This window comes from Erinaceus europaeus, chromosome 10, assembly GCF_950295315.1.
Source record: "Erinaceus europaeus chromosome 10, mEriEur2.1, whole genome shotgun sequence".
NCBI lineage: Eukaryota > Metazoa > Chordata > Mammalia > Eulipotyphla > Erinaceidae > Erinaceus > Erinaceus europaeus.
Window position 1 is genome coordinate 69,225,265 of NC_080171.1, and position 17,709 is coordinate 69,242,973.

At 44.4% G+C, this 17,709-nt stretch overlaps 1 protein-coding gene across 13 annotated transcripts in view; it reads left to right on the forward strand.

Annotated features, from left to right (window-relative positions):
* Window positions 1-17,709, forward strand: part of TRPM3 (transient receptor potential cation channel subfamily M member 3) — a 671,125-nt gene that overhangs the window by 541,008 nt on the left and 112,408 nt on the right. For 9 of the 13 annotated variants that reach the window (XM_060199695.1, XM_060199701.1, XM_060199705.1 and 6 more), the window contains 6 exons: window positions 3,350-3,385; window positions 3,563-3,703; window positions 7,368-7,397; window positions 8,416-8,705; window positions 12,141-12,369; window positions 16,710-16,877. In XM_060199695.1, coding sequence (XP_060055678.1) covers window positions 3,350-3,385; window positions 3,563-3,703; window positions 7,368-7,397; window positions 8,416-8,705; window positions 12,141-12,369; window positions 16,710-16,877 — 894 coding nt within the window. The remainder of the gene's footprint in view (window positions 1-3,349; window positions 3,386-3,562; window positions 3,704-7,367; window positions 7,398-8,415; window positions 8,706-12,140; window positions 12,370-16,709; window positions 16,878-17,709) is intronic. The other 4 variants (XM_060199696.1, XM_060199702.1, XM_060199704.1 and 1 more) reach the window with 1 other exon arrangement.

Genomic DNA, 17,709 nt, shown 5'->3' on the forward strand with positions numbered 1-17,709 from the left:
TGATCTAGAAATGACTTTCCCAAGTGCCCTCAAGCTCTATTTTTATCATGCATTGTACTGGGACTACACACAATTGGTCTCTCTAGATAGCTTGTGGATAGTTTAACCAGGCAATTCAATTAGATGGATGAGGTTATCTCCAAAGGAGATTTGGAGATTCTGAGAACAGTGGGGAGAACAGAGGCCACTTTTGTGAAGGGGAAATTTAGCTTATAAAAAAGACCTCTGAATGGGCTCTGATGGACTAATGTGTACAGCAGAAGGGGCCCTATGCCACAAAGTATTTCTTCAAACAAAGTTTATTTTGCTGGGCCAGTTCAAATTAGACCCCAAGTCTGCCTGTGCTTCAAGTCAATATTAGTCAGAACCAGAATTTGAAAAATAAGAACAGAAGGGAGAACACAAAGCAGAACTTGGACTGGAGTTGGTGTATGTGTTGCACCAAAGTAAAAGACTTAAGTGGGAGGAGGGGTCAGATCCCGGAACATGATGGCAGAGGAGGACCTAGTAGGGGTTGAATTGTTATGTGGAGAACTGAGAAATGTTACACATGTACAAACTACTGTATTTTATTGTCAGCTGTAAACCATTAGTCCCCCAATAAAGAAATTTTTAAAAAAAGATTAGTTAGAACCTGATGGGTGGAACTAAGTCGGGGGGGTGGAGCTTTAATGACTATTCATCCATCAGGAGGACAGAGAGAGAAGGATGCACGTGTTTCAAGCCAGATTTGCCACTGTGAATGAAGCTATCCCAGCCAGGCTGACTCAGGGGCTGTGACCTGAGTTACAGTTGTGTTACAACGAGCAGAACAGTAAATACACAGAGAAAAAAAAAGAGACTTGCTCTCATCCATATCAATTCATTAATTTCACACATTCATGTCTCACCTATTCACATTTATTACCTCCCACTAAAAAAAAAAAAAAAAAAAAAAAACAGTGATCTCCATGCCTACCATACACAAAAGGCAGTAGAAATACAAGCATAAATAAGATGAAAGAAAAAGTTAGGGGGGCAGGAAGTAATTTGCCTGGTAAAGTGTGCACATTACCGTGTGGTAAGACTTGAGTTTGAGCCCCTGGCCATAACACAGGAGGTCCTGAGGGGGGGGGGTGTTTTCTCCTCCTTCTCTCTCTTTCTCTTTCTCTCTATCTCTCTCTCATCCTCCTCCTCCCTTTCTGTCTCTCAACCTCTATCTAGAAGAAAGAGGGGTGAAATGATTATCAGGAGCAGCATAATCATGCAGGTAGTGGACCCCAGTGATAACCCAGTGGCACCAAAAAGAATTAAGTGTATACAGTTATAGGATTAATGGTAGGATACAGTGGGCTGCCCCTAATCCCCTTTGGATGACCACAGCATCATCAAATAAGGATAAGAACATACCTGACACAACCCCCCTACCCCAGCTTAGCAAAATAAGTTAAACAAATTCCCAGTTGACAATGATTTATCTTCATACTCTGTGAATGTTCCAGTTCTACAGAGAAATCCCCCCTGCTCACACACATGCACACACACACACACACACACACACACACACACACACCAAATCCTCTTAGGTAGACCAGTGCTTCAGTAAATTTTGGCCCTCACAGGGGATCCTGGCAAGTCACCCACGAGGCCCCAAAGTGGTCCTTCATTGAGAGCATTGCAGGAGGGACACAGTGCTCCAGGCTCCCACAAAGTGATCCTGCCATTGCTGACTCAGTGTGCGCTCCTGCACCCAGGAAACAGATCAGCCAGTGACAACAGATCAGTCCCACCCAGGAACTCACTATCTGTCTGCTCAGAATCCCCTGAGTGGAACCAACCCTTCCCTGAAGTCACGAGCCCCTTGGAATATACGTAAAATAGACTTCGAAGCTTCTTCCCACATGGAGACCCTTAGTTCCCTGGCCTCACAGAACAAGGATTCTCCTCTGACAACTTACAGAGCCCCTACTTGAGGCAGAAGACAGTCAGGAATAGGTTAATAATAACAACAATAATAATAACAGGGAGACAGGCAACAGTGTACCCAACTGAGTGCACACATTACCATGTGCAAAGTCCTGCTCCCCACCTGCAGGGGGGAAGCTTCACCAGTGAAGCAGGTTTGCAGGTGTATGTCTTCCATCCCTCCCTCTCTATCTCCCCCTCCCCTTTCAATTTCACTCTATTCTACCAAATACAATAGAAAGAAAATGGGGAAAAAAATGGCTGCCAGGAGCGGTAGATTTGTAGTGCTGGCACTGAGCCCCAGAGATAAGCCTAGTGGCAAAAATAGATAAATGAAAACAAAATAGTAATAAACAACTCCGAGGTGGTGCAGTGGATTCGATTCTCAAGCACGAGATCCTGAGTTCATTCCCTGGCATCATATGCACCAGGATAATGCTCTGGTTCTCTCTCCCTTGCATAAATAAATAAATATTAAATTTTCAAAAAACTGTAAAAATAAAAAATAACGGGAGTTGGGTTGTAGCACAGCAGGTTAAGTGCAGGTGGCGCAAAGCGCAAGGACGGGCATAAAGATCCCAGTTCAAGCCCCTGGCTCTCACCTGTGGCGGTGAAGCAGGTCTGCAGGTGTCTGTCTTCCCCTCCTCTCTCCATTTCTCTCTGTCCTATCCAACAACAATGGCATCAATAACAACAACAATAATAACTACAACAATAAAAGAAAAACAAGGGCAACAAAAGGGAATTGATTAATTAATTAATTAAAAATAACAACTCTGGTTTTTTTATCTAAGTGTGGCAGGTAGCTAAAAGATACACTTTAACTCTAGTTCGTTGAGGGGCGGGCACCCTTCTCTTTGAAAGAAAATTTGAAACACCTGAGAAAGTAAATATGCCACTAAGATGTGGAAATGGATTGATAACAATTGTTCTCTTATTCCTTACCCTCTCCCCTTTTCTCTTTAAACGCTAAAAATATGCATCAGTAGCCACACCCTAACATCCATGACCATCTCCCTGGACACTGCTCTTTCTTATGAAAAAAAGATGCCAATTTTTTTTTAAGGCACACAGAAGCTTTAAAGAAAACCTGAGCTCTGGGTAGAGCTCACTGAACCTAGCTGGGTAATAGCCATCATCTTCTGGAAGGAGTCTTCATCTAGTTGTGTGAAGAAATAAATGGCCAGAGAGAGGACCTGGGTGAGACCCTGAGTGGAGTGGGGCCCGGGGGCCATTTGGGATCCTAGTTCCTGGAGGCTGGGAGTGACAGTATTTGCCTTATGTTTCTTTCTGCTACACTGGTGTTTTTTTCTCCCCAGCTGAAGACTTGAATAAATAGTTTGATTTTCTGTAATTGCCCGACGGTTACTGCAGCTTCTTATTTAACTTATGTCTTCTTTCCAAGCGAGAATATCCAGGTTTCGGTTGGATCTATTTTAAGGTGAATTGATTAACCAGCATAATAATACATTCATACGTTTCTTTTGTTAATTTATCATATATATATAATATATATTTTTTACTCTAAAATACTTGCAGAGCACGTGACAAAGAACTGATAATAAACCACGTTGTCTTTTGGATCTGTTTGTTTGTTCCTTTCTTTCTGCGCTGCCAGGGGAACCTGCCCCCTGACTACCGAATCAGCCTAATTGATATCGGCCTGGTGATCGAGTACCTGATGGGCGGGGCCTACCGCTGCAACTACACGCGCAAGCGCTTCCGCACACTCTACCACAACCTCTTTGGCCCCAAGAGGGTGAGGCTGGACCCCCCCCCGCACGTCTCCCCCCTCCCTCGTCCCCCGGGCTTATGGGGGGACAGTGGGTTAGACTAGTGGATTCGGCCTCCTGGACCCCAAAGAAGGGCTCAAAAGAATTGGCGAGCAGCTCTCTTCTCCCCTCTGGCATGAAGTAGAGGAGAGACAGGGATGGTGAGTTGGGTGGTGGACAATTTCTCTGGCCTTGCTGTGGCTGTGTGTCCGCTTCAAGTCCGAGACTGGCCCTGAGAATGAGCCTGAACCAGCAGAGAATGCTGGCAAGATTCAACTCTGTCTTACTGTCTTCAGTAGCTTCAAGATTTTTTGTTCTTGAGCTGTTTAGACTTTCTGAATGATTGAGGACCCTCCAACACTATGAATTTACATATTTATTTATTGACTTATTGGATACAGACAGAGAGAAATCCAGAGGGGATGACAGATAAAGAGAGAACTAGAGAGAAAAACCTGCAGCCCTGCTCCACCGCTCATGAAGTTTCCCCCCTGCAGATGGGGAAACTTGAACTCGGGTCCTTCTTCTTCTTCTAGCGTTTGCCCTTCTTCCGTAGCCAGTCAACAGGTCAGGTTGAAAGCTGTCAGGAGCTGCTTGTTGCTGGCTTTGAAAGTGACTGGGATCCATGTGGATTCAGTCGGCTAGGAAGGATGGTCAGTTTCCCCAATGAATGGGTACTCACGGGATGCACCACGGGAAGGTCGATCCAATGCATCCCAAACTCAGGTCCTTACACATGGTAACATGTGTGCCACCACCTAGCCCTTCAGGAGCTTTTTCTATGTCACTTAAAAATTTATTTATTTATTTATTTATTAATAAAATACAACACAGAGTGGTCTAGGAGTTGGTGCAGTGCATAAGGCATTGGACTCTTGAGCATGAATTCCTGATTTCAGTCCCCAGCAGTAATGTACCAGAGTGATGTCTGGTTCTTTCTCTCTACTTTTTTATCCTTCTCATTAATAAATAAAATCCTTTGAAAAAATAAATAAAAGGGAGTCGGGCGGTAGCACAGCGGGTTAAGCACACATGGCGCAAAGCACAAGGACCTGTGTAAGGATCCAGGTTCGAGCCCCCAGCTCCCCACCTGCAGAGGAGTCACTTCACAGGCGGTGAAGCAGGTCTGCAGGTGTCTGTCTTTCTCTCCCCCTCTCTGTCTTCCCCTCCTCTCTCCATTTCTCTCTGTCCTACCCAACAGCAACAACAACAACAATAATAACATGGGCAACAAAATGGAAAAGGAAAACAAGCCTCAAAGAACAGTGGGAAAAAAAGTCTGACCTCGCACAAATAGGTAACCAAGATACTCCAAAGTTGAATAGTGAGTAGTCTCATAAGCTTAGCCAGAAAGTGGAGCTTTTCTTTCTTAGAGACTACATGCGGGGGGGGGGGGCAGGTGGTAAGACACCTGTACAATGTACATGTTACAATGATCAAGGACCTGAGTTCAAGTCCCTGGTCCCCACCAACAGAGGGAAGCAGTGAAGCGGTGCTGCTGGTGTCTATCTCTCTACATCTCTGTTTCCCTTTCCCTCTCATTGTCTCTCAATTCAATTTTTTTTTAATTTAGATACTCCATGCTAACTCAGCATATGTTATGTCCATTTCTTGAAGGTTGGCTGCAGTGTAGTGTCTTAGTCCCCCTTTGGCCTCTGGCTCAACACTGATTGCCTGAATCCTTACACCCTCCATGCTCACCACAGCAATAGCAACACCCGCTGGTCTAGCTCATATCTTGTGTGGACCTTGCAACACCACAGACTGATCACTGAGAATTTCTGAGTCAGTTCCTTCTGAACACATGGAACTGCCTTCTGAATGTTGGCACATTTCATCTCTTATTTTTAAAAAAATGTACGCACACCACCTCCACTGCTATGAGAAAAGTCTTAAAGTACTAACAATTTTTGAGAGGGGGACATACATATCCCTAAATTCTCTTTTTCTAACTTGTGCTTAGACAGTTTGGAATGTGTCATGGGCAGCAAGTGCTATCAGTTGTTTGCCTTCAAACAATAAACATTTCTTTCATTGCCAAAAACCTGCCAAATGTCCACATCTAGATCAGCGTTACTGGTTTTTTAATACTGTACTTATTTTATGTTAATGTGTTTGTGTATATGTGTGTGTGTGTGTGTGTGTGCGTGCGTGCGCGCGCGCACGCGTGTTGGGGGGGAATGGGGGTGTGTGTGAATGAGCAATACAAAAAGAAAGACATAGAGAGAAAGGCCAAAGCCCTGCTCTGCTCTGGCTAATGGTGGTGCCAGGGATTGAACCTGGGAGCTTGGAGCCTCTGGCATGAAAATCTTTTTACAGCACCACTATGCTGTTTCCCCAGCTCTATTATTATTTTCACCCATATCCCTGCTGTCTTCCTAGCCCCATCAACTATATTGTGTCTGCCAGTCATTCCTTAGCACAGAGTTGGCTAAACAAAATGTTCACAGTTCCATCTACACAATCAAGCCAGCACCTCACAGTTCACTATGTAGCTGAAGCTGTGTGTGTGTGTGTGTGTGTGTGTGTGTGTAAGTTTTTTTTTTTAATTATTGAAAATACAGAGAGGACTTGAGAGAAAAAAGGAAATTGAGAGGAAGAGAGACACCTACTTCTCATGAAGCTTCTTCCCCCTCAGGTGGGGACCAGGGGGTGAACTTGAGTTCTTGTGCATAGTAATGTGTGGACTCATTGGATCGACCTTCTCGTGGTGCATCCCGTGAGTACCCATTTATTGGGGAAACTGACGATCCTTCCTAGCCGACTGAATCCACATGGATCCCAGTCACTTTCAAAGCCAGCAACAAGCAGACATCAGGCTCAACCTGATGCTGTTGACTGGCTACGGAAGAAGGGCAAACGCTAGAAGAAGAACCAGTGCAGCACTGCCCAGCCCTCCATGTTTTTAAACCAGTGCACAACTCAGCTCTGACTTATGGTAGTGCTGGGGATTGAATTTTGGATTTAGGAGCCTCAGGCATAATTTTTTCTGGCATAACCATTGTTTTATCTCCCCCCCCACACCAAAAAAAAAAATCCAAAATCCCCAGATAGTCAGGTCTGTCAGAGGACTGAAAATCAGCTCCCGGACTGTCTATTTTTCCTTTCACCCAGATGCTTCCTGTCACAGAGATGCCAGCTATGCAGGATGTCTAAAAAGACGGAGGAGATACTGATGCCTAAAGGTCTAAACCTGCAAGCTGTTCTCTGGAACCATTTTCCTAAACTCCTGTACTTAGCCAAATGACTGAATTTTTAGGGGCCAGGTGGTGGCTCACCTGGTTGAGCACACTTGTTACAATGCACTAGGTCCCAGGTTCAAACCCCTGGTTCCCACCTGCAGGGAGAAGGCTTCACAAGTGGTGAAGCGGGGCTACAGGTCTCTCTCTCTCTCTCTCCTTCCCCTCTCAATTTATGGCTGTCTCTATCCAATAAATAAAGATACTAAGAAAAAAAATTAAAATGACTGAATTTTTAATTCTCTGAGAATTTCTACAAATAGGTTAATAACCTTATATCATTTCCTCGAGTGACATGAAAAATGTTGTGTTATGACAGAGTTGCTCTGTTACCTGTTTAAGTTAGTGTGGGATTTTTTTCTGTCCTCTGTTGAGAACGCTCTAACATGGTCTGTCTTATTTGTTTTTACAGCCCAAAGCTTTGAAACTGCTAGGAATGGAGGTAAGCATCTGCAGAAATTGTCAGTATTGGTTATTTTATCTTGTTTGATATTTCTACTTTTAAAGTAGATGGGTTTATTCAAGCTGGTGGTATAGCTCCCTGGGGAAGGGAGGGTAGCACCGTTTACGGCACACAGTGATAGATGCCGAGGTGCACAAGGGATTCACCTTCATTTCTTCCTCTCAACTGCCCTACAAATGGGGCTTTTTTGTCTTTTATCACTTTATTGAGACAATGCTGATTGACAGGACTGTTGTTGTCACAAGGGTAGATTTCCACATTCCCCTAAGACAAGTGTCAGGCCACTCACCCTCAACAAGACCGTGATCTGGTTCCACCAGAGTCAAACTTGCACATCATCAACATGTCTAATGATCTGTGTATTTATGGGATAACAATCATCCACATACTAAAAAGTTTTCCAGAATTCTGTCACTGAAAATTAAACACTTGCCCCTAATGAAGGTCGGCAAGAACTCTGGACAGATGACCTGCTTCCTGTCCTTTGCTGTCCTGGAGGTAGCTGGATAAACTCATGCAAGCACAGGGCATCTTTGTCCTTTCAGGGCAAAGGTCAGTGCTGTCATTGACCAGAGACATATAACCCTACCTGCAGAGGAAAACAATGAATGCAAGTAAAAACAGAATACAAAAAGGATCCCTTAAAATACCTTTAAACAATTAAAGTATAAAGGCTGGCAAAAATAGCTTACCTGGATAGTGTACTGCTAAGCTATGTGCATGACCCCAGGTCGAGCTTCTGTGCTGTGGTTTCTTTCCCTCTCTCCCTCAGTCTCTATCTCCCTCCGTCTGAAAAAGAGAGAGAGAGAAAGAGAGAGAGAGAGAGAGAGAGGGAGACTTATAGCACTGCTTTACTGTTTGTAGAGCTCCCCCCTGCAGGTGGGGACAAGGGCTTGAACTTGGGTTTTTCTGCATAGTAAAGGGTGCATGGAGCACCGCCACCTGGACAGAAGCATTTCATTTCTAACTCCACCTGTGTAATTCTCTAAACTGACAGGATGATGTTCCTTTGAGGAGGGGAAGGAAGACAACCAAGAAACGTGAAGAAGAGGTGGACATTGACTTGGATGATCCTGAGATCAACCACTTCCCCTTCCCATTCCACGAGCTGATGGTGTGGGCCGTCTTGATGAAGCGGCAGAAGATGGCGCTGTTCTTCTGGCAGCATGGCGAGGAGGCTATGGCCAAGGCCCTGGTGGCTTGCAAGCTCTGCAAAGCCATGGCACATGAGGCCTCAGAGAATGACATGGTGGATGACATCTCCCAGGAGCTGAACCACAACTCCAGGTCAGCCAGCCTAGCAAATAAGTTGCTCCGGGGAAGGAGAGAGGCAACATGGGTCCAGATGTAGAGGGTCTCAGCTCCCCAAGACTCTGAGGGAGCCAGTATCCCAAGAGTGCACACAGAGCAAGGACAGGAATTAGCACCATTTACAGTGGCACAAGGTATTCAATACAGGGGCCCCTGCACCAACTCATACTTGTGTCTTCCTCTCAACTGCCCCAGGAGAAAGGCCTTTATTTTTTCAATTCTGATATCACTTTATTGGGGATATGCTGATCTACAGGACTGTGGTGTCACAAGGGTAGATTTCCACATTTCCTTAAGTCAGGTGTCAGTACATTCTGTCAACAAGACCTGGAGACTCAGGTCCTTAGCCTCCAACTTAGTGCTCCTCCCTTCCCTCTTCTGAGACTCTGAATGTGCTATGATAAACTCCAGGCCATTGAAGATTCACCTTGCATTGCTTTTTGCTTGGTTTCTTAAAGCTAATCTGTGAGGAAGATCATCTATATTTTTCCTTCTCCTTCTAGTTCAACTAGGCTTTTTCTAGTTCCATCCAGTTGTAGCAAAGGAGAATATGGCACTATTTCTGATAGCTCTGTAGTATTGCACTGTGTATATATGCCATAACCTCTTTATTTCTTTTTTACTTTATTTATTTATTATTTAATTTTTATTTATAAAAAAGGAAACACTGAGTAAACCATAGGATAAGAGGGGTATAACTTCACAAAATTCTCACCACCAGAACTCTGTATCCCATCCCCTCCCCTGAGAGCTTTTCTATTTTTTAACCCTCTGGGATTATGGACCCAGGGTTATTATGGGGTGCAGAAGGTGGAAGGTCTGGCTTCTGTAATTGCTTCCCTGCTGAACATGGGCATTGACAGGTTGATCCATACTCCCCGCCTGTCTCTCTCTTTCCCTTGTGGAGAAGGGCTCTGGGGAAGTGGAACTTCATGACATATTGGTAGGGTTGTCTGTCCAGGGAAGTCTGGTCAGCATCATGCTAACATCTGGAACCTGGTGGCTGAAAAGAGAGTTAACATACAAAGCCAAACAAATTGGTGAACAATCATGGACCTAAAGGCTGGAATAGTGCAGATGAAGAGTTGGAGTGCCCTCTGTTTTGTAGATAGCTAGTAGGCATATTTTAGTTATATTCCAAAGGACCTGTGGCTATACTAGTGTTTTTTTGTTGTTCTTATTGTTTTGTTTTTTCCTGAGCTTGAAATCTGATATGCAGGTGGATCCTAATTATTGTCTCGGGAGGTGGTGTCATGGCTGGCAGAAGGGCCAGAAAGCTGAATCAGGGAAGAGAATAGCTCCCAAATATGGGAAAGGTATATAAATATTGTTGACTGTAAACCCCATCGATTTGATGTAATCTGGGGCCCATATTCAGCTTAGGAGCCTATGTCACCTCTGCATCCCTGTAGATCTGAGCTCACATTCTGTGGTGATAAGAAGGAACGTTCAAAGCTGCCCCAATATCAGGACCCATCCTCCTCAGGTGTAGCATACAGTATCTTGTCCAGCCTCTCTTTGGAGGATAGAACATTCTCTACCATTGTTGATCCAAGTTTAGGGCAAGGTGCTATGGGGGCCCACAGAGGGGTCTATTTTGTTGTTTTTGCTAGGAATGACCAGTAACAATGGAGAGAGGGATTTATTTGAGGTCTAGGCCCATCATGTCTGTTTGGGAATCTTAAGACTCCCCAAATAGGGCCCTAGCTAATGCCACAACCTCTTTAACCATTCTTTTGCTGTTGGACTTTTGAGTTGTTTTCAAATGTTGGCTATTACAAACAGCACCTCCATGAACATAGGTGTGCATATATCTTTTTAAAATATTTTTATATTTATTTATTTTCCCTTGTTGTTTTTTATTATTGTTGTTGTTATTGATGTCACCGTTGTTAGATAGGACAGAGAGAAATGGAGAGAGGAGGGGAAAACAGAGAGGAGGAGAGGATAGACACCTGCAGACCTGCTTCACCACCTGTGAAGCGACTGCCCTGCAGGTGGGGAGCCAGGGCTCGAACTGGGATCTTTATGCTGGTCCTTGTGCTTTGCGCCACGTGCACTTAACCTGCTGCACTACCGCCCAACTCCCTTTTTTTATATTTATTTATTTATTAGATATTTTTAAAGAGGTGAGAATGGGTCATTTTATAACACACATATATTTATTGCCATTAGACTTACTGCCTGAGATTCTTTTTTTAAATATTTATTTATTCCCTTTTGTTGCCTTTGTTGTTTTATTGTTGTAGTTATTGTTGTTGTTGATGTTGTTGTTGGATAGGACAGAGAGAAATAGAAAGAGGAGGGGAAGACAGAGGGGGAGAGAAAGATATATACCTGCAGACCTGCTTCATAGCTTGTGAAGCGACTCCCCTGCAGGTAGGGATCCTGGGGCTTGAACCGGGATCTTTATGCCAGTCCTTGTACTTTGCGCCACCTGTGCTTAACCTGCTGTGCTACCGCTCAACTCCCTTTTTTATATTTATTTATTTATTAGATCTTTTTAAAAAGGTGAGAATGGGTCCTTTTATGACATACATATATTTATTACAATTAGACTTACTGCCTGGGATTGTTATCTGATCTATTCCACTGTTCCTGAAAGACTGTTTTAGTTTTTGTTGTCAGGGCCTTGAATTGAGGTCTGTCACATATAAAAATGCATCCACACTCAAGTTGGTGAGCTGTCAGTCTGCCCCTCCCCTTCCTGTGATCTGGCACACAGATGTGTTTCATGGGTGTTAGCTGCATGATTGAATGAGCAGACCAGACCCCCGAGAACAACTAAACCAGTGAATGAGCAGTGGCATACCCACTTTTGTGCACGCATTGCCATGTGGAACAACCTGGGTTCAAGCCACTGCTTCCCATGTGCAGGGGCAAAGCTTTACATGTGGTGAAGCAGGTTTGCAGTTGTCTCTCTGTCTCTCTCCCTCTTCCTTCTCAATTTCTCTCTATCCTATCCTAATAAAAGAGAAAGGGGGAGAGAAAAAAATGGCCGGCAGGAGTGATGGATTCATCATGTAGGCATGGAGCCCCAGCAATAACCTTGGTGTCAATTAAAAAAAAAAAAAACTAAACCAGAGAACCAGGAGTTGGCTCTCCCTATAGAGCACACACTTTTCCATCTTCGAGGACCTGGATTTGAGCCTACCCCTACCCCCAGCCACCATATGGAAACATATACACAAGGGAAGGGGAAGCTTCACAATAGGTGGAGCAGTGTTACAGTGCCTCTTCTCTCTCAATCTCTCAACTCTATGTGGTGAGAGAGAGAGAGAGAGAGAGAGAGAATGAACAGGTAGGCCACAGAACCAGCCCCTTTTCTGTCTGTCCAGTGGTCCCTCACTTGTACCATCCAAGTCTCCTAGCCCAGCTGGAGGATAACCTCTCTTTTTCTCTCTCTTTCAGAGACTTTGGCCAGCTGGCTGTGGAGCTCCTGGACCAATCCTACAAGCAGGACGAACAGCTGGCCATGAAGCTGCTGACCTATGAGCTGAAGAACTGGAGCAATGCCACATGCCTGCAGCTGGCAGTGGCGGCCAAGCACCGCGACTTCATCGCACACACCTGCAGCCAGATGCTGCTGACCGACATGTGGATGGGCCGCTTGCGCATGCGCAAGAATTCAGGCCTCAAGGTCAGTGAGTCTGGAGGGGTCAGGGGCTCTCGTGACCAGAGGGCCTAGCTGGAGGGCTGCAAGCCAGCTGGGGCGGGATTGGGGAGTGAGTGTGGCTTAGGCATCCTCTGCCCTCAAGAGGGTGGGACTCAGCATTAGAGCCTTCTATATTCTGGGCTTGTTCTACAAATAAAAACCTGGGTTTACCTGCAGTGGGACACTTCACAAATGGAGAAGCAGGTCTGCAAGTGTTTATCTTTCTCTCTCCCTCTCTATCTTCCCATGCTCTCCCAATTTCTCTCTGTCCTATCCAATAAAATGGAAAAAAAAATGGCAAGAAAAACCCCTCAGGCTTCCTGAGAGGGAAGAGATTCTGCAGAACACATGAGATATAAGGTGCCATTGCTCATATCTGAGAGGGAAAAGGAGAAAAGGAAGGACAATTGTGGGATGGTTTCCCTCATAGTGGAAAACAGAGAAAATAACACACACACTTTCAACCTCTAACTGTGATCTTGGGAGAACTATGGTGGTTACAAAGGAGGGTGAGGGAACACAGAACTTTGGTGGTGGAAGTGGTGAGCTGTCACACCCCTGCTGTCTTATAATCTCGTGAGTCATTATCACATAACTAATAAAAATATTAAAGAATAAAAATTAATTTTAAAAAATTGGTGTTGCTTTGCCATGTGCACAACCTAGGTTCAGACTGGTCCCCACCAAGTTGAAGAAAACCTTGTGGTCTCTTTGACTTTCTGCCTAAAAAAGAAAAGTAAATAATAAAGAGCCAGATGGTGGGGCACCTGATTGAATGCACACACTACCATGCACAAGGACCCAGGTACAAGCCCCCGATCTCCACCTACAGGAAACTTCATGAATCTTGTGTCGTGTTGTGTCATGTCATGTCCTGTCGTGTCGTGTCATGTCGTCTCTCTCTCTCTCCCCAATTGTCACCAGGGTTATCACTAGGACTCGGTGCCTGCACTATGAACCCACTACTCCTGGTAGCCATTTTCTGTTTTTTGGTTTTTTTTCTGTTTTTTTGGCTAGGACAGAGAGAAATTGAGAGCGGAGGGAGAGAAAGACACCTACAGCTTTGCTTCACCACTCATGAAACTCCCCTCCCCATGTGAGGAGTGTAGGTTTGAATCCAGGTCAAGTATCTCTCTTTCTCCACCCCCCAAACTTCCCTTCCCCTCTCAATTTCTCTCTGTTCCTATTAAAATAAATAAACAAAATAGATTTTAAAAACTAGGGGCAACTTCAGTTTCTTCTAAACCAAGACCATAAGAGATGACACTAGAGCAGGAATGTTTTTCAGGTAATCCAAAGTAATGGCCACAGACAGGTCCCATCAGGAACATCTGCTCCGGCATAATGCCACCGTTTACCAAGAACCACTTCCCTAGCCAGACTTTGATCTCTGTGAGAACAGGAACACCCTAGCACTCCCGCCCCGCCCCCCTCTCTCTGTCGTGTGGAGACAGAATTTGACCAGTTATATTAGAAAATGCTTGAGAAATTGAAATTAACATAACATAGGCATAGGCAAGACATTACTAAGTAATTCTAACCCATTCTTAAACAATGGTTGTAAACCATTGTGCATAACCAAGTCCGGATTTATTTTTATTTTATTTATTTATTCATTTATTTATTTTTAGCCACTGTAGCTCATTGCCTGCATAACTCTACCTCTCCTGGCAACCATTTATTTTTCTTTGTTTTTAGCTAGAAACAAGGATGGAATTTTTTTTCCCTGCCAAAGGCTATTTGGATATGTATAATATCATTCACAGGCCATGCAAAATTGTCAACTTAGGACTGGTGAGATAACAAAGTGATTATACAAAATGTCTTTCATGCCCAAGGCACCAAAGATGCCAGATTCAATCCCTACCAGCACCACCATAAGCAGGAAATTAGCAGTGCTCTGGTAAAGAAAAGAAAAGAAAAAGAAGGCAAAACTATCAACCTAAAATTTATTTTGAGTCCCACCTGCAGTTGCCTTGGCAGGGGCAAACCAAATGCAGCCTGTGGGCCAAATGTTCCACACCTGTGAGCTAGAAAATGAAAGACAGGGAGAGAGAGAGAGAGAGAGAGAGAGAGAACACTCCAACACCCCTCCACCATTGATGAAGCTTCCCCCCCTGAAGATGTTCCCATTCTGGGTGGCCTGAGGCTCAAGCCAAACTTTTTACACATGGCTGTGTGTGTGTTCAGCCAGGCGAGCCACCTGCTGGCATCCATTTTCATTTATTTTTTTAATTGAGTGAGTAGGCAGAGTATAAAGTGAATCTGTATAAACTTAATTCCTTATAGTGGTTACCTGCAGTGTTGAAAGCACAAGAAATAAGATGGTGTGTGTGTGTGTGTGTGTGTGTGTGTGTGTGTGTGTGTTGTGGGGGTGTGTGTGGGGTGTGTGTGTGTGTGCATTCACATTTCCTTCAATGTTATTCAAAGAAGATAATATGCTGGAAGAAGTGAACAAATGACCAAAAAAGGAGGTAGGGAGAAATGTTCCACAGGTTGGAAGTGGGTGCTTGAACCCAGGTCTTCACCCATAGTCACTTGTGAATGCTAGCGGGTGTACCACCATCCACCCCATTCTCTCTCTCTCTCTCTCTCTCTCTTTCAGTCTCCCCCACCCCACATGTAAAGTGGGTGCTAACTGGATCAGATGTTTCTGAGGAAGATGCACTGTTTCTCCTAAATCAGGTTGATTTAACACAAATGGGCAGAGGTGACCCCTTTTTGTTAATGCATTTCATTATTTATATGTCCAACTCCCCACACAGAGCCACCCACCACACACACACACCCTACCCCAGGCTCACTGAATCTAAGCTACTCCCGACTCCCAGGTTATTTTTTTAATTCTGGCTTTTTATTGAGAAATATCCAGTATACAGCATGATGGTTTGGCTTACATATATTGATTTACATATATTGTGATGTTAGAATAGGTTCAGTGAATTTCCATCTCCTTGTGTAGATATAATAAAAAGAAAATATAGAAGAAAGAAAAAAAATGTGAGGAAGCTCCTAGAATTTACTCTTCTAATGACTTTCCCAGGCTAAAGAGATAGTTCACCAGGTAGGGCACCTGCTTGGTCACATATGCCACCTAGGTTTGAACCCCAGCACCATATAGCAGATGCTGTGGCACTGCAGGAGATGAGGGTGTTGTTCCTCTCCCTAGCCCCCACCCCCGTCTATCTGAATGCAAACATGTCCAGAAGCAATGAAATCATGCCTGCTCAAGATCTGGCTCCACAAAACGAAGAAAAAAAACAAACAAAACTTTCTCGTATACCACACAGCCACGTCAGTGGTAGCCATCATGGTGTGTACATGACTTTCCTAGAAGTTATTTACCTTAGAACTAGAAGTATGTATCTACGACCACCTTCCTCCCATCAGATATTACTGTCATTACTCAGAAATATACTTGTTTCCTGGAAAACAGACAATGAAATCTGTCCTCTCCTAAGACAGAGTCCATCCAGGTATTTTTTTTCAGATCTTCACAAGGAGATCAAAGCCAGTTGTCTTTACTTAAGAGACAGACAGCAGTGGACCTCCTGGGACACTTGTGCTGGGAAATATATATGTATGTATGTATGTATGTATGTATGTATGTATATATATGTGGTGGGTGTGTAGGTGTGTGGGTGTGTGGGTGTGTGGGTGTGTGGGTGTGTGGGTGTGGGTGTTGTAGAACTTTAAATGCCAGGGAACGCTGGAGGATGAGTAGCACACTCTCCTATACAGGCCTTCTCCAAGTCAACTGAGGACAGCAGTTTTAGCGGAGCTGACCAGAGAGCTGACACATAATCAACCCAGCTTGACATACAAGCAAACAAAGGCCAGTGGGCATAAGTCTGAATCGATTTCACAAAGTCAAGTGCTCTCTAATGGCTAAATGGGAATCTGAATGCTTCCCCACTTTTGCCAAAGGGAGGATATCTCTCTATCTATCTATCTATCTATCTATCTATCTATCTATCTATCTCTTTCTCTCTCTGTCTCTCTCTCTGTCTCTGTCTCTCTCTGTCTTTCTCTCTCTCTTTCAGTCTCCCCCACCCCACATGTAAAGTGGGTGCTAAATGGATCAGATGTTTCTGAGGAAGATGCACTGTTTCTCCTAAATCAGGTTGATTTAACATTAACAGTTCACAAATGGGCAGAGGTGACCCCTTTTTGTTAATGCATTTCGTTATTTATATGTCCAACTCCCCACACAGAGCCATCCACCACACACACACACCCTACCCCAGGCTCACTGAATCTAAGCTACTTCCCTAATCTTAATCCTTTAAATGTGATTATTATTATTATCATTGTTATTACTTTAGGTAATTCTGGGAATTCTACTTCCTCCTTCAATTCTCAGCTTGGAGTTCAAGAACAAAGACGACATGCCCTACATGTCTCAGGCCCAGGAAATCCATCTCCAAGAGAAGGAGCCAGAAGAACCCGAGAAGCCCTCCAAAGAGAAAGACGAAGAGGACATGGAACTGACAGTAAGGAAAAATAAAGGCTGCTACTTCCTGTGGGGGAGACTCCCAAAGGCACCTGTTTGGGGGATATGGCTTGAGACTGGATAACTAGTGCGGCCAGACTCCCAGGTGCTTTCATTTAAGTACTGCAGCCAGGTCCTTATAAAATGTCCCCTCTGGGGGCCAGGCAGCAGTGCACCCAGTAGAGTAAATGTGTTACCATGAGCAAGAACCCAGGCTCAAGCCTCCAGTCGCCACCTGCAGAAAGGAAGCTTCATCAGAGGTGAAGCAGTGCTGCATGTGTCTCTCATTCTCTTTCCCTTCTCTATCTCCACCTTTCCTCTCACTTTATTTCTGTCCTGTATTTTAAAAACATGTTTTTAGAACTCCTTTCTGTGGGTGCTGGGTGGTGGCTCACCTGGTAGAGTACACACATTACCATGCACAATTTTAGCCAATTTTGTATAAATGTAGGCAGATAGTTGTAGAGATGATGGCTGGCCCATGTGGTGGCTTGCAGTGGGTTGACTGCAGACTCAGAACCCTGATGGTGGGGATGGAGTGGATCTATACCCCTGTTGACATGCAATTTTGTAAATCAATATTAAATCACTAATAAAATTAAATAATAGAATAAAAATAATAACAATGGGAGTTGGGCAGTAGCACAGCAGGTTAAGTACACATGGAGCAAAGTGCAAGGACCAGCATAAGGATCCTGGTTCGAGCCCTCAGCTCCCCACCTGCAGGGGAGTCGCTTCACAGGCAGTGAAGCAGGTCTGTAGGTGTTTATCTTTCTCTCCCCTTCTCTGTCTTCCCCTCCTCTCTACATTTCTCTCTCTCCTATCCAACAATG